General features: G+C 40.1%; 1 protein-coding gene across 1 annotated transcript in view; it reads left to right on the top strand.

Annotated features, from left to right (window-relative positions):
* Window positions 1-11,006: 11,006 nt before the first annotated feature.
* Window positions 11,007-16,666, top strand: part of LOC145662393 (FRAS1-related extracellular matrix protein 2-like) — a 311,481-nt gene continuing 305,821 nt past the window's right edge. Inside the window, exon 1 of the mRNA XM_081727922.1 lies at window positions 11,007-16,346. Within this exon, the coding sequence (XP_081584048.1) occupies window positions 11,324-16,346 (5,023 nt within the window). The 5' untranslated portion in view covers window positions 11,007-11,323. The remainder of the gene's footprint in view (window positions 16,347-16,666) is intronic.

The raw sequence follows: 16,666 nt of genomic DNA, 5'->3' as shown, positions 1-16,666 counted from the left end.
TTCTTCTCTTCCATAGAATCATACTTCTTATTTCTACCATTTAGCCACTTTGACCAGACCTGTTTGAAACGTTTACTAGACTTGGTTGACTTCTCTTCCATTATACCCATTGCCGGGTAGTTAGGTAACTCTGCCTCCTTTGAATCCGACCTATACACTTGTGGTACTTCTTCCCAGAGATGTTCACCCTCGCGAGGGTGGCCCTCTCGAGGGCATCCTCACCCTCAAGTTCCCTCGCCCACAGTGACGCGAGGGCGAGGGAGCGCGAGGGCGAGGACAAGTTTTGGCCGTGAGGGCGAGGGTGCGCGAGGGCGAGGACAAGCTTCGATGGCGAGGGCGAGGTTGCGCGAGGGCGAGGACAAGCTTCGATGGCGAGGGTGAGGGTACGCGAGGGCGAGGAAAAGCTTCGACGAAGAGGGTGAGGGTGCGCGAGGGCGAGGACAAGTTTCGGCAGCGAGGGCGAGGGTGCGCGAGGGCGAGGACAAGCTTCGATGGCGAGGGTGAGGGTACGCGAGGGTGAGGAAAAGCTTCGACGAAGAGGGTGAGGGTGCGCGAGGGCGAGGACAAGTTTCGGCAGCGAGGGCGAGGGTGCGCGAGGGCGAGGACAAGCTTCGATGGCGAGGGTGAGGGTGCGCGAGGGCGAGGAAAAGCTTCGACGAAGAGGGCGAGGGTGCGCGAGGGCGAGGACAAGTTTCGACAGTGAGGGTGAGGATGCGCGAGGGCGAGGACAAGCTTCGATGGCGGGGGTGAGGATGCGCGAGGGCGAGGAAAAGCTTCGACGAAGAGGGCGAGGGTGAACGAGGGTGAGGGCCAAGTGTTACTGCGGGAGTGAAGGACTCGGGATTTTCCCGTTTCCTCCCGTTTTCTCATTCCACCTATTCTTTCATCATCATTCACTTGCAATTCCATCAGTCTCCTTTAGCCATCGATGGCATAACCGTTGGATGTTAAACTAAAGATTTATTTATTTTATTTTATTTTATTTTATTTTATTTTATTTTAAGATTGGTATCTTTGAAAGCGTTTTTAATATAGTGTAAGAATATGCAGCGCACAGTCTTGAAAAGGGAGACTATTTTGGGTGTCCAGTAGGCTTCTTTCTGTGATCTGTTACCCTTCATTATCGACGTTTTTATTATTATTTTTTTTCGCTAAATAGGATATTAAAATAGAATGATTTGGTTCTATATCGCAAGTTTTAAAGTTCCCTGACAACTGATATTTAGTCAGCAAAGCATAGGAAAACTTAGAAATAAAGAAGCAAAACTACCTGAAGTATTCGGCTATGGTTCATCTAATCATGGGCGTCGTAACGAGGGGCTTGGGTGGTCGCGTTCCTCACAGATTTTCGCCACACGTATGTAAGCAAACTAAGAAAATAAAAACATATATTCAGGGGTGTAGTCGAGAGTATACGAAGATGTATTGCTCAATCTTAGTCATTTGCGCATACTTTCTGCTTCAAGGCTTGTAGTACTATATTCAAAACTGGCACATATAACCTGTGAATTTTTTAAGACTAGCGTATACTCTGTGAAAATTTTAAGACTATGGTGTACGCCGTGTGAAATTTTAGGACTTGAGCAGGAAGTTTTTGATAGTCTATTATTGCAACACAGCCCCTGCCCGCTGCAGCCCCTAGTTATTTGCCTCTACTTTCTAAACATTTTCTATATATTTTACATCCCTGGAGTTGGTGGCCCCGCATCGTGGAGGTTGTGGGGACATTATCTAAGCCTTTGGTCAAGTGACCTTACATTTGGACCTGTCAAGTGACCTTACATTTACATAGATTACTATTGAGATAAGTGGGTAAAACTGCATTCAGTTTTACACCTATAATTTCATGATTCTTAGTGTTCATCCTCCCGAAGAGGAACTTTCGAAGATGTCCTCAATTCTAACTATAGAGAAACGTTCTCACACAACAGAATAAACATAATTTCAAACCGTTCATGATCTATATTTAGAAAAAAATAGCACTCTACTAACGTAATTTGCTGTTTTGGAAAATATAAGTTTTACTTATGAATATCTGGGAATCAGTCGATCTGTCTGTATTCTGACGTATTAGAGTAAATGTCCCTTTATAATTCATCACCGATGCCGATGCTAAATGGTACGTGAATCTATAGTTTATGGTAGGATCCGAACCACCATAATGCGTTCAAACTTCACTCAAGGGAATCGAACCTCAGACTTGCTGCAAAGCAGACATGCTTGCTAGACACTATACTAACTTCCTTTGTATATTTCAATATCATTAACTTTCAGTAATAACCGGTAATCGATCTATAACCAGAGTCGAAGTCTAAGAGGGAGTTATTGAAAATGTTTAATTATCCTAATTTTTATGTAAATCTTTCACTTTAGAATATTAGCGTTTAAATACTCCTCTCCCCCATACAACCATTACACACGCTAATACTATGTAACAAGCAGTAACGACTACATATTATCAGGTGCAACATTTAATCAATCAACATATAACATATAAAGCTTATAAAATTTTAATTAGTCAGCTGGATTACATCTTATGAAAAAAAGTTGAATAATTTCCACCTTATATGTTAGTTGTTTGACGTAACGTAAGCATGAAGGTAAGCTTATATCTTTGTTCGAAATTCACATTGAAATGATATTCGCAAAGAATCTTCAGTGGGCTGAATCTCTTTCGTTCCAGGTTGGCTACAAGACTGCGATAATCGTAGGACGTAAAAATGAAGATTTTATTCCCCAGTCAGAATTTTTAAACTATCCTATCTCTTCAAGTCAATAATTGTCTGTTTTGCATTATTACTTTTCAACCACAGAGCAAAATAATTCAGTCACTCTACTCCTGTTTTAATGATGTATGGCAGCGTGTAACAAATTGTTACGAGGTCCTGGGCAAGAAAGTTTGTGATCGCCCTTTCAGTTTTTAATTGCTAATTATAATAAAATTTCTGGAAATCAATTAATCTACACATTTAATTATTTGTGCTAAAGAAAATAAAGGTTTGTTCTTTTACTTTCCCGTTCCACCATTTCTTTCATCATCATTCACTTGCAATTTCATCCATCTCCTTTAGCAGTTACGTAACTCTGGGGCGCTAAACTAAAGATTTCATCTTTTCTTTCATTACTACAATCTTAAAGTTTGCACGTATTAAAGTTTGCACAAAATTATTAATTGTTGAATTGGTGGATTTATAAAAGTCAGTGCTAAATCGTTTTAGGCTCGATAATCTTTCCAAGGCCCCTGGAGGCGCTAAACCCTGAGCGTGCCATTTAGGAAGGAACGGTCGCTCAGCGATAGAGAAACTACCTTTGTTCGAAGGGTCGCATGTTCGATTCCCGTCCAAGTGATGGAGGACATCGTGTTCGTGGGTTTTCTGGGGATTCTCCAGTTTCCTACCACATTCTCATTCAACTATTTAGCTTGCATAATCGTGGGATCTTAAACTAAAGATTTCATTTTTCATTTGCCTTTACGTATTTGTAGTGTAAGGAATCCTTGAGACAACGTTTGAAAGATATCATTTCATAATTGTGGGAATTACTGAAAATAAACTTTCCAACAATGATAGCTGCAAAAAATGAACCAAGACCAAAGTGATAAAGTGCACAAATTGGCCCCTAGGGTAGTTTCTTAAGACAAAGTTTCATATTTATGGCAATTATTGAAAAAAAAAATTAAAAATTTTAACATTGTTAAGGAAGGACAAATGTATCTCTATTAGTGGTGAATATTAACAATATTTGAGCATCGAAATTAACCTTACAAGCACATTGACACATTTCAGTTTATATTTTAAAATACCAATTCAGTAGCGTAGTCAGGATTGTGTTTGGGGGGGGCAAGTGCTGTTATAGGTACATATAGAAAAATTACAAACAAAAAATATATAAACATAAACATATATAAAAATTACAAACATCAAAGTACCAAAGTACATTGTCGGACCTCTTTGGGGGGCGGCCCCTCCGGCCCCCCCTTCCCTACGCCACTGTACCAATTAACTTATATTCACATTCAAATCAATGAAGTCATTCGTGTTATAGGTTAGAGTGGGTATATATTTCCGAGTGATAATTCAACAACAGTGTTCTGAAGTATTTTATTTGTTTGCTGACGGAGTTTCAAAATTAAGCTCTTTAGATCTTTCCCTTTGAATTTGTTCAAATTCCTCAGTTACGCTACATACATCAGGGATGGCCAACGTGTTGACTGTCAAATTCTGACAGATAGTCCGCGGCAGTCACTCTACCGTCACTCATCAAACCTTGATTTCACCCTCACCCTCATGAGAGCCTCCCTTGTGTGGCTGAATACTTATGCTTGCATCGTAGTTTAAGGAACATTTTGAAGTAAAGGCATTGGATACTGTTGATAAATGATGTAAACGTCACTATCGACCGAGTTCTCCATTGTAACAGTTGTTCCATTTTAGGTGTTCCACAGTAAGTTATACGATGATATGTTTAGTTTCCTTTCTTTAGGACGTATGTTAAGCAAGGGCGGATCCAGGACGGACTTCTGGTGGGAGTGGTGGGTTGTAATACTGCTACTTAGAGCTACTTTTAAGAGCTCCAAACTCTGGGATGCGTTTTATTTGTATATATAAAATAAAGAAGTTTCCTCTTCTGGGGGGGAGCGATCGCCCCGATCGCCCCCCTGGATCCGCCACTGACGATAAGGAAATAGGTTGAATAATTGATGCTCTGATCCTCACGAAGGAGGCCCTCTCGAGGCCTCCTCACCCTCAATTACCCTCGCCCTCAATGATATGAGGGCGAAGGTGCGCGAGGGCGAGGAAAAGTTTTGAGCACGAAGGCGAGGGCGAGTGAGGATAATGGACAACTCCTATCGCGAGGGCGAGGGTGCGCGAGGGCGAGGACAAGCTTCGATGGCGAGGGCGAGGGTGCGCGAGGGCGAGGACAAGTTTTGGCCGCGAGGGCGAGGGTGCGCGAGGGCGAGGACAAGCTTCGATGGCGAGGGTGAGGGTACGCGAGGGCGAGGACAAGTTTCGGCAGCGAGGGCGAGGGTGCGCGAGGGCGAGGAAAAGCTTCGACGAAGAGGGCGAGGGTGCGCGAGGGCGATGGACAATTCCATTCGCGAGGGCGAGGGTGAACGAGGGCGAGGGCCAACTGCTACTGCGAGGGCGAGGGTGAGTGAGGTCGAAGTAAAATGAACATCTATGCTTCTTCCATTACTAATTTCCTGCCTCTCATTTCATCCTTGCCCTTGGTTAACTCTTTGCGCTTCTGATCAAACCATAAGACATCCGATAAACCTAGGTGTGGATCTTCATGTGATGAAGAGGGTTCCTCTACACTGTCACAAAATATGTGATCCATGTTCAACTGGCTAGCCATCTCTACCAATTCTTCTTGTTGTGATTTGGGACTGTGAACAATGGTATTCTCCTGGATTTGAAATGTGCTATACTGGCAGGCTAAAGCAAAATGATTCTGGCGACCACATTTGAAACATTGTTGTCCCCACGCAGGACATTCTCTTTTCCTAAGACGTAATCTACAAAAACGACATCTAGTTGCTGATTGGGGAGACGATTGCGTCGAAGAAGACGATTTTGGCGATGATACACTGCTACTAGTCACTTGTCTGTCATTCCATTTTGAGAAACGCTTCTTCGTAGGGTTCACCATATTAATCGCGCTTTCTGTCTTCGGTTTATATAAACGTAACTGTTGTTCCGTACATTCCATATTGAGGGCGATTTCCGTAGCTAACTGAAATGTCAGATCCTTGGTGTTCAATAGTTTACGTCTGATCGATTCATCACCAACTCCGAATACAAACTGATCTCGTAAGTTTTCTTCTAAACAACAAGTGTAGCCACAATATGACGATTGCTTCTTAAGGTCCAAAACGAAACTGGTAATGGATTGGTACGGCTTCTGTTTCATTGAATGAAATTGATATCTTTCCGAGATAAGATTAACTTTGGCAGCATAAAATGTTTTCATCGCCGTTTTAATTTCGTCATAAGATTTATCTGAAGGGGAAGCAGGCCAACAAATATTGCATATTTGCTCATAGGTTTCTGATCCAATCACTGCAAACAAGGTTGATACTTTCCGTTCTTCGGGAACTTGTGTGGCAATGCACAAATGCTCAAACCGATCTAAATGTGCCTGTAAACGATCTGTCTCACTGTTGAATGGCGGAAAACTTGGTAACGAAGACATACTGATTTATTCGTTCTCCTTCTACTCAAAAATCTATCTATATGTATCTATATGTATATATATCCTATTCGACTGCGCCAAATCTGTTGGAATTATTTCTTTACGTAGGTTCTAGTTTCTTTCTATAAACTGGTAATCTGTCTTAAAATGTCCCAATAATCTCTATCGTGCTACTACAGCCATGCTACTACAAAATCACTACTTCACAAATCTTCTCAAGTTGTTTTATTCTCAATCAGAACCTATCTGATTATTTTCTTTACAACTCATTACCATCATACACTCTTCTACTCATATTTATCATCCATTTAAACTCTAACACAAATATCTGCAACGGCCTCTTCCAAATATCTTCATTAAACTCTTCCATGAATCTAATCTCTATAATCTCTACATAATCTATCTATCTATGTATCTCCCTTGCGGGGGATTTTAAAATTAAAGTCACAGCACTAAGGCCAAGTTGACTGTTTCACTAAAATTGTCTTAAATCTTCTTGTTGTTATTATAATTGTAAAAAGAGGGCCCGTTCCAAAATGGACGAATTGGCCTGTTTCAGATAGTTCTGTTTCCACACTAGTTTGTTATTGAAAAAGGAAGGCAGAAGCGTAGAACATACAAAAAATTATGTAAAACACTATAAAAATTGTAATGCATTATATTATGTCCAGAGTGGAAATTGTTATTAATAATTAAATTGAAATAGTTAAAGAGCATGACGCTCTATGATCTAAAACATTCTACGCCATCTTGCCAACCCTACATAATCTCTATATTTGCACATACTCATACTATCTTAGCAACGGCTAGTGTCACATTTTAAAACCCTTTTTACCTACCTACTCTTATATTCCAACAGACAGCAAAGAAACATAGGTGTCTGTTCGCGTTCCCTTCTGGCCCGGAGTGAAATCATGTGGGATTCATCAAACCAACTTGTAGTGCTTCCCAAAATTAAGAGAGGTGGTACCGATTTCTTCACTCACACTGAATTGTAGTCCCAGTTCCTCCCATGTCTGGCCACTGTTCGCCTCAATAGCTGCCTAAAGATTTTCATTTTGTACATGTGTTGGTCTTCCGGCACGTGATGCGTTTTCGAGTGTTTCGTCACCGTCCTTAAATTTGTTAAACCACCGCTGCACTGTCCGCGTAGTCACCACACCCTCACCAAAGGCCTGACATATCTTCTGCCCGCTGCAATGGCGTTTGACCTCAGTTTGAACTCCTACAGCATACACGCCCTTATGAAGTTCTGTGGAGATCCCATGTTTTCTCTGTCCTTACAAAAGTTCACAGTGTAACTGAACAGCCACAACCAGGTAGTACTGTATGTTGGATATAACCACACCAACAACTAATCTTCGCCTTAATTCTATTCGCATTTAACTCAAGATGTGAGGGCCAATGGAACACAGACCTCCAAAAAGCGACAGAACTTTCTTGGTTACCTTTATAAGATATAGCCATTTTCGTGGTGGCAGAATATAATGCTGTTTTACTGCTCTAACTTTATTTTGTGACGAATGTCCAATAAGTAAATAACCTTTTTTTTTTTTTTTTTTTTGTTAGCAAAACTAGAGCCCAATGTTCGAATCATATAAAAGTCAAGGTGGAAATACTTTTTCATCAAACATCAGTTTTGGAGGTAAAGTTTGTGAAAAATTCAAACTATACTATAAGAGCCCCTAACTTCGTTATAAGTAACTATTTATTAAATTACTAACTCTGAATTCTGAATTTGTTGCTTAGGTTACAACCTACCAGAGATAGAGTGGGTCAGTGGATCGTGGGTCAAGATTTGTGAGTAGACCAGTGGGTCGTAGGTCAATAGGACGAGACCCACTGCGACCCACCATGCACCGTGACCCACTGACCCACCATAACCTACTTTGACCCACCGACCCATTCTGCTCAGTGCACTGTGGTCAGCATCTTCTGAACACTGGTGAATTAGTCTACGCTTTACTTTAAAGAATTCCATGTTTCTTCCTTTTTCAGTTGTTTCTATTTTCTTATCTGATGTGTGATTTGATATATCTAAATGAAGAAATAACTTGGGGCACATTTTGATATTAGTAATTGTAATAATATCAATAGGAATTACTACTTGGCTTTCCAGACACAGCCTGTGCGTTTTTAGAGGAGCTGACTACTGATTTTTTTTAAACAAGGAAATACTTAGGTTATTATATACGATTGAATTGAAACGTCCCATTTTTATGTCCTCGCGTAGGCCAGGGAAGGATGATTAAGGCAAGTGGACAATAATAATAATAATAATAATAATAATAATAATAATAATAATAATAATAATAATAATAATAATAATAATAATAATAATAATAATAATAAATATTTTGGTCTAGGAATTAATTCGTGCGGTTGGTACGCACACATTGAAGCTGTAGTACAAACACAAAATACATAAATACCTTAAGAAAAATATTGTCCATCGCTAGCCACCACTTTCGCCCATCTGTCAGGCAATGTACGGATTCCGTGGCGAAAGAAGTCCTCATCCTTGGAAGCGATCCAGTCAGAGACTCATGTTTCGATATCTTCTGAAGAAGTAAACCACTGTCCAATCAAATCGTTGTTCATGCAATCGAACAAGTAGTAGTCCGAAGGAGCAACGTCTGGTGAATACGGCGGGTGGGGTAAAGCTTCCCATCCGACATTTTCTAAATAGGTTTTGACCGGTTTTGCGACATGTGGGCGAGCGTTATCATGTTGAACAATACGTTTATCATGTCTGTTCTCCCATTCTGGTCGTGTTCTGGCCAGAGCTTGCTTCAAACGCATTAATTGTCGTCGATAACGTTCTCCATTCATAGTTTCACCCGGTTGCAGCAGCTCATAGTACACCACACCTTTCATATCCCACCATATGCACAGCATAACCTTTGCACAGTGAATATCTCGTTTTGGTTGTGATGGACCTGGTTCACCTGGTTTCACCCAGGCCTTTTTTCGTTTAGGGTTCTCGTAATGGATCCACTTCTCATCACCCGTAATAATTCGATGCAGAAACCCCTTTCTACTCTGTCGTTGAAGCAGCAATTCGCAAATGGTTTTTCGTCTTTCAACGTCTCTGTCTTTCAATTCATGTGGAACCCAATGTGACATCTTTTGAATCATTCCCATGGCTTTCAAGCGTTTGGAGACTGTTGTTTGATCAACGCCTAATGCTGCTGCAAGTTGTTCCTGCGTTTGACACGAATCCTGCTCGAGCAATGCTGTCAATTCTTCGTCTTGAAATTTTTTTGGCTGTCCAGCTCGCTCTTGGTCTGCCAAGCCGAAATCACCACTTCTAAACCGTGCAAACCACTTCTGACACGTTCGCTCAGCTAGAGCATGGTCACCATACACTTCCACCAAAATACGATGACTTTCAGTCGCACTTTTCTGCATGTTAAAGTAATGCAGCAGGACACCCCGCAAAAACACTTTATCAGGCACAAATTGCGCCATGTTCACTTAACTACAAACTGGTGTTGTTGACGCTTTAATCCACTGCCCTATACTACGAACGATACGCGATGACAGGGGTTTGCAACACATGTGCGGATACACGGAACTCTGGGACGCTCCGTTCGTTGCGCCATCTCTTGTCCACCCGCACGAATTAATTCCTAGACCAAATAATAATAATAATAATGGAAGATTTGGTAGAATGAGAATGTGGGAAGAAACGGGATTACCGGGAGAAACCCACAGACACGATGTCGTTCACACAACGAAGTGAATAATCAATATTTAAGTAGAAATTTAAAAAAACAATATATATATATATATATATATATATATATATATATATATATATATATATATATATACAATAACAGAATAGTATATCACCTCCAGTTTCAATTAATAAAAATGGGACATGGTTGTTCAGTGGTAGAGCGCTTACCTCTGGTATATGGGGTTCCTGGTTCGATCCCCGTCCAAAAAGTTTGTGGTGGACAACATCGTGTCCGTAGATTTCATCGGAGTATTCCTGTTTCCTCCTACATACTCATTATACCAATTCTTCTATCATCATTCACTTGTTTTAATCATCTGTCTCCCTTAGCCTGAAGAGCATCCTCGTGGAACGTTAACCTGAAGAATTTCATTTATTTTTTTAAAAAATTAAAATTATTGTTGATTTCTTTACTCGTCAATATGAGGTCACTACTGAAAAACAGTATGAAAAAATGGTTCGAGAAAATTTGCCGCCCTGGACCATGGCCCATATATAGTCTAAATACGGCCCTGCTCAGAACTGATAAGGAACAATAAACCAAATAGTCAGACCTGTCTCACAACCATTCAAAATAATAATATTAATAATAATAATAATAATAATAATAATAATAATAATAATAATAATAATAATAATAATAATAATAATAAAGAAGAAGAAGAAGAAGAAGAAGAAGAAGAAGCTGTAAAAGAGTTATTGTACGAACATTAATTATTTTACCACTAATTCACGTAAATCGTCCTTCTCTTTCAGCGCGAAAGAAATAAGTATGAATTCAGGTACACATTTTTACAGAAATTCTACAAACAGCATTCATTAGGTTACAACCTAAGGGATGTTTTATTCCGTTTTTCTTTTTTTTTTTTTTTCTTCCGTCTACCTGTCCCTTCAAAGCCACGCATCCACCCACAATCACTTTCAACCCCCTTTGAGGCAAACAAGAACTAAAGAAGTTCACCAAGGAATATAGACCTATAGCAATGTGATTGCGTGTATTCGTGCGCAGTGGAGGATTTTTTTTTTCTCCCCAATGTCTTCTTGCTTCAGGAGCTGCGAACGGAGATATTTCGGTGTGGATGCTAGGCAGGCGGTAGACTTGACTTCTCCCTGCTTACTCAGTGGAATCGAGTAGTGCCCGCGAGTGTTGGTGAAGAGCGTTCGGCTGTATGTCACACACACGAGACACTGCCTGCAAGACGTGGATAGTGTGTACCACGCGGGTCAGGGCGACAATGTGGAATACTATTACCCCTCTCGCCTTGAGTGTGAAGGTCGTTACCAAGTCGTGAGACGCGACATTGCGAATTCCTTCCCCTTCCTTCCTTTTTATTCTATTTTTTTTAAAATCTGTTTGTCAAAAAGAAATCAAACTAACGTAAAATGGCGATGGTGTACGTGTGGTTGTTGTGTTGTTGGTTACTAGCGGTTGTGGGTTCGAGTTCCGCGTTCAGTTTTGATGAGTACGAATACGATGCAGAAGTTACGCCAAATGAAATTGTGTCACCAAGAAATGAAGTGTTGGAAGTTCCTTTTGGACGTGTCACGTATTTGGATCCTAAGAAGCATCTTAACATCAATGTACGGCCTGGAGACCGGTGTTATGTTCAGGTTATCCAAAATGACCCTCTCTCGCAAAGACCAGGTAAGGTTTATCCTACTTCTTTTCCTTGTAAATTCGGCCCCAACGAAGTTCATTATACACATTTTGGTCTACGAAGTCCTGTCAAAGACAGAGTGCGCTTAATGGTTCGTTATGATAGCCACGACGATACCCACATTGTGCCAGTCCTTCTTCGAATCCAGGTGACATTTGAACAATTGGAGGTTGTTACACGTAATATGCCATTAGTAGTCAAAACAATTGGTGGCCAAAGTAACCCTATAACAGATCGAAATCTTCAATTTGAATTTGATCGCGAACAGACCCAATGCAAGGTGACAATCCTAGCGTCGAACCAAGGACTACCAAAACATGGTCAGGTTGTTTCCGATAGTGGTGTTTCAACGTATAATTGTGACGAATTTGTAGATTCTCTAGTATGGTATCAGCATAATGGTTTGAAAGGGGATTCCCCACCACCCAACAGTGATTATATTCCAATGGTTGTTGAAGTTTTGGATAAAGAAGGGAACATTGAGAAACAAGAATTTTTCCAAGTCATGGTTCGTATCGAGGAGGGCATCGAAAACCGAAAACCAACTCTCAGTTACGATTCTCTTCTTTTACTTGACGTCAATCAATTTATTATGACTGCGTTTACTCCCAGCGTATTTTACGCTGAAGATGCAGAAACTCCAGCGGACGAACTTATATTTAATGTGACGTCTTCATTGGGGTACGATGAGGGTGAAATAGTTAGCACAGATGATCAAATGATGCCTATTACATCATTCTATCAACGAGATGTGAAGAACTTAAAAATAGCGTATAAACCACCAGCATCTGATTCTGACGTCAAACGCGTTTATGAAGTAACAATGGAGATTATTGATAGTGACGGGGCTGCATCTGATCCATTCACATTCATGATTGTTGTCAACCCGAAAAATACTCTTGCCCCAATCGCAACAAAGAATACAGGGATATCGTTATTCGAAGGCGAATCTCGGAAACTTATAAGTTCAAAAAACCTTGAAATATCCGACGAAGACAATATTGAGGATGTTATTATAAGCGTTGTAGACGGATTGAAACATGGCCAGTTGGTTTTGATGGGTACTCCCACTAATCATTTTACTCCTGCTGACCTAGACGCAGGATTGGTATCATATCAGCACGATGGTAGTGATACTAACGCTGACAATATTGTTTTTAGACTGTTCGATGGTAAAAATGTAGTGGAGATACTATTTCCAGTCACAATATTTCCTGTGGATGATGAGCCTCCCGTTCTTAACGTCAACACTGGCGTTACCGTTCAAAAAAGTGGCGATATTGAGTTGTCCCCGTTTGTTCTGAGTGCGACCGACATTGATAGTGACGATTCTAAAATAATCTACACTCTAGTTCCACCGCTTCCTAAATATGGTAGGGTAATCCTTAGACGTTCATCAATTCCGGAAGACCCTGAACACTGGTATTTTCTCGACGACGGGTTGTATGAAAAGACTGCAACAACGTGGACACAAACAGATATTGTAGAAGGACGGTTGTTCTATAGACATTCTGGTGACCACTCTTCTAAAGTCGTTTTTGACCAAATACTCTTTAAGATTAGTGATTACCATGACCCTCCCAATGAGTCCGAAGTTCAGGAATTTATTGTCACAATTTCTCCAGTTGACGATATACCACCGCAAATGCATCCTGAGGCTACAATGCAAATTGATGTTAAAGAATTCCAGCTAACAGTTATCACAAAGTTTCATCTTAGATTTTCAGACGCCGATACCAATGATCGCCATCTTATATATCGTATAACAAAACCACCTTACGACACCGATGACAATAATCTTCTTGATGCAGGGCAAATTGTGCTTACAGAACGTCCCGAAACAGTTGTCCATGAGTTTTCGCAAGCACAAATTAATCACCATAAGATATCATACAAACCACCGTCGATTGAACAAGGTATTACTCCCAGAGTTATTCAGTTTGAATTTGAAATTGAAGACGAAGCAGGTAACATTCTTCCGGAACAAGTTTTTACAATATTTTTAATTCCTGTAGATAACAAACCACCTACGATACATAATAGTGGATTAGATGGAGTCTTAGAAGGCGGAACTGCGGTTATTTCACCCGAAATTTTGGATGTTGAAGATCCGGATACAGAATTAAGTCAAATTATATATCGAGTATCTAAACTTCCATCACATGGTGAACTAAGTTACCGGTCTGTCCCGCTTATTGTTGGTGATGAATTTCGTCAAGACGATATCGATAATGATTACATAAAATATACGCACAATGGAGACGAAGAAAGAAAAGATTCCTTCAATCTTGAAGTATCTGACACGGTTCATAACGTTCCTATTGTGGTACGAATTGATATTCAACCTGTAGACGACGAACCACCGAGTCTAGAGATATCGCCAGGAATTCTGGGAATTGTGGTCAAAGTTAGTGAAGGCCATTCTGCTATTTTGAATGGTGAAATATTGAAGGCTTCCGACCCGGATTCCGAAGATCTAATGTTGACTTTCATTGTCGAAAAGGAACCTCGTTATGGTATAATCCAATTGCGAGGTCAACCAGTAGATCGATTTACTCAGATGAACATCGAAATGAAAGAAGTACAATACGTTCATATTGGAGGAGAAATTGGTCGAAAGTCTATTAGTGACGTGTTTGTTTTGAAGTTATCTGATATGTCAGACGCTTGGATTTTAGGAGACAGTAAAATTAATCATGTTGAGGTCAATGTAACTATCGAACCTGTAGATAATGTTCCTCCTGTGGTCGAAATCGATCCTACATATCAAGTCAAAGAGGGCGGTAAGGAAACAATATTAGAAGAATATATTGTAGTGAGTGACGCGGACTCGGAAGAAGAAGATTCTTTATGCACCATTGTTGTGCAACCTGCGAAAGGTTATGTTGAAAATGTATCTCCAGGGCCAGGCTCCGAACGATCCAGGCGGGGAATACCTGTAACATCGTTTACGTTTGGCGATATCAGACGCGGAAATATTAATTATGTTCAAAGCATACACAAAAAAATCGAACCGCGCCAAGATGGCTTTAGTTTCCACTGCACTGATGGTATTAACACGTCACCAGAAACATTTTTCCCAATAACTATAACTCCAACCAATGATGAAATACCAGAGATATTCATGAGGGAATTTGTAGTAATGGAAGGACTAGAAATTATAATAGATTTGCCGATTTTGAACGCTGCAGATTTAGACGAACCCAAAGACACTCTGACTTTCTCTGTAGTGATGCCGCCACAACATGGACGCATAGTTCAACACGGAACAGGTGGCGTTACTGATGTCAAATCTTTTACTTTGGATCAAATATCATTTTCTTCAAATATAATGTATTCTCACGACGATTCAGAAACAACAGAAGACACATTTGAACTTTCGTTGAATGATGGTGACGAAAAACATACAATAAAAAAGAAATTTATTGTCCTTGTGATTCCTAGAGATGACGAAACTCCTCGACTTACAATTAATGATGGTTTGGACATAGATGTTGGTGAAAGCATTGTTATTACCAATAAGATTCTTAAGGCTGAAGATATGGACTCTGAAGATGCTAATTTGACCTTTATTATCCGAAAACCTCCCAAACATGGGTACTTGTCGCTGAATGATCCTGAAACGCAAGAAATCATAACGAACTTGACCAAAGGTGATAATTTCACACAGAAACTTATAGACGAAGGATTTCTAAAGTACACTCACACAGGCCGTGAAGGTGTCCGCGATATCATAAAGTTTGACGTTACAGATGGATACAACCCACTTATTGATCGTTATTTTTACATAACAGTAGATGGTATTGATGTAATATTTCCAGATGTGGTTAATAAAGGTGTCGAATTACCAGAAGGTGGAAAAGTGACTTTAAGCACCGATATTCTAAGTACGACTGATCTCAATAGTGATGACGAGTTTCTAAAATTTACGATAACCCGTTCTCCAACAAGAGGCCACTTGGAAAACTCTGATTATCCGGGAGTTCCCATTTTCCAGTTTACCCAGCTTCAATTGGCTGGAAACAAGATTTACTACGTTCACTCTAACAATGACGAGGAGAAGACGGATAGTTTTGAATTTGAAGTGAGTGATGGATACAATTCGGTTTATCGTACCTTTCGGATATCTATTAGTGATGTTGATAATAAGAAGCCCGTGGTATTTCTTAATAAGCTTGTTGTCGCCGAAGGAGGTACAAAGCTTATAACTCCTTTTGAACTTAAAGTTGAGGACAAAGATACTGAACCTGATAAGATCAAGATAACAATAACACAACTTCCGGTTCACGGTAAATTGTTGTATAATTCGAGTTCATCCGTAAGAGAATTTCTCATGTCGGACCTTCTGGAAAATTTAATTTCATACGCTCATGACGGAAGTGAGACTGTTGAAGATACATTTAGTTTCGTTGTGTCGGATGGTGTCCATGATGACTTTTTTGTGTATCCGGCACTGGACCGGGAAACGCGCTTTCCTCAAGATTTGTTTATCGAAATTATCCCCGTTGATAATGGGATTCCTCAAATCGCCATCAATCGCGGTGCATCTGCCATTGGACCTATATACAGTGATGGAGGCACTAATTTCCAGTTGGGTTTCCAGTTTACCAACAAGGTACTCAAGGCCGAAGACAGAGACAGTTCTTCATCATCCTTGCTGTACGTTATTACTGTACCACCACAGTTTGGAGACATTGTGAATCGCCAGTACTTCAAGAAAAATGCTGCTGTTACCAATTTCACCCAGGGTAAGTACACAATATAGTTTTTTTTCTTTTGTATTATGCATTGTATTGTCCAATTACTACTTTCATTTTACCTCTACATGTTTTGGTACAGCGTTAAAAGTTTTGGTTGTTGAAAACCTACAACTAGATACTTCTTTATGAATTTAAGAAGAATATTGGTCAAAATAGCCATGCACAGTTTTCCAAAAACATTTGTTCTTTTACTCATAGGTAATTTTTAATTATTTCTTTCACATTAGAAAGAGTTTAGCAATACCTTGGTTCAGCAATGTAATAATACGGTTTTCGAACAAAGAGGTTTTACACATACTAGTAGTTTT

Source organism: Thermobia domestica, chromosome 10, assembly GCF_964235325.1.
Source record: "Thermobia domestica chromosome 10, izTheDome1.hap1.1, whole genome shotgun sequence".
Lineage (NCBI taxonomy): Eukaryota > Metazoa > Arthropoda > Insecta > Zygentoma > Lepismatidae > Thermobia > Thermobia domestica.
The sequence above is the reverse complement of the archived record's forward strand: the minus strand, read 5'-3'. Positions and strand labels throughout refer to the sequence as shown.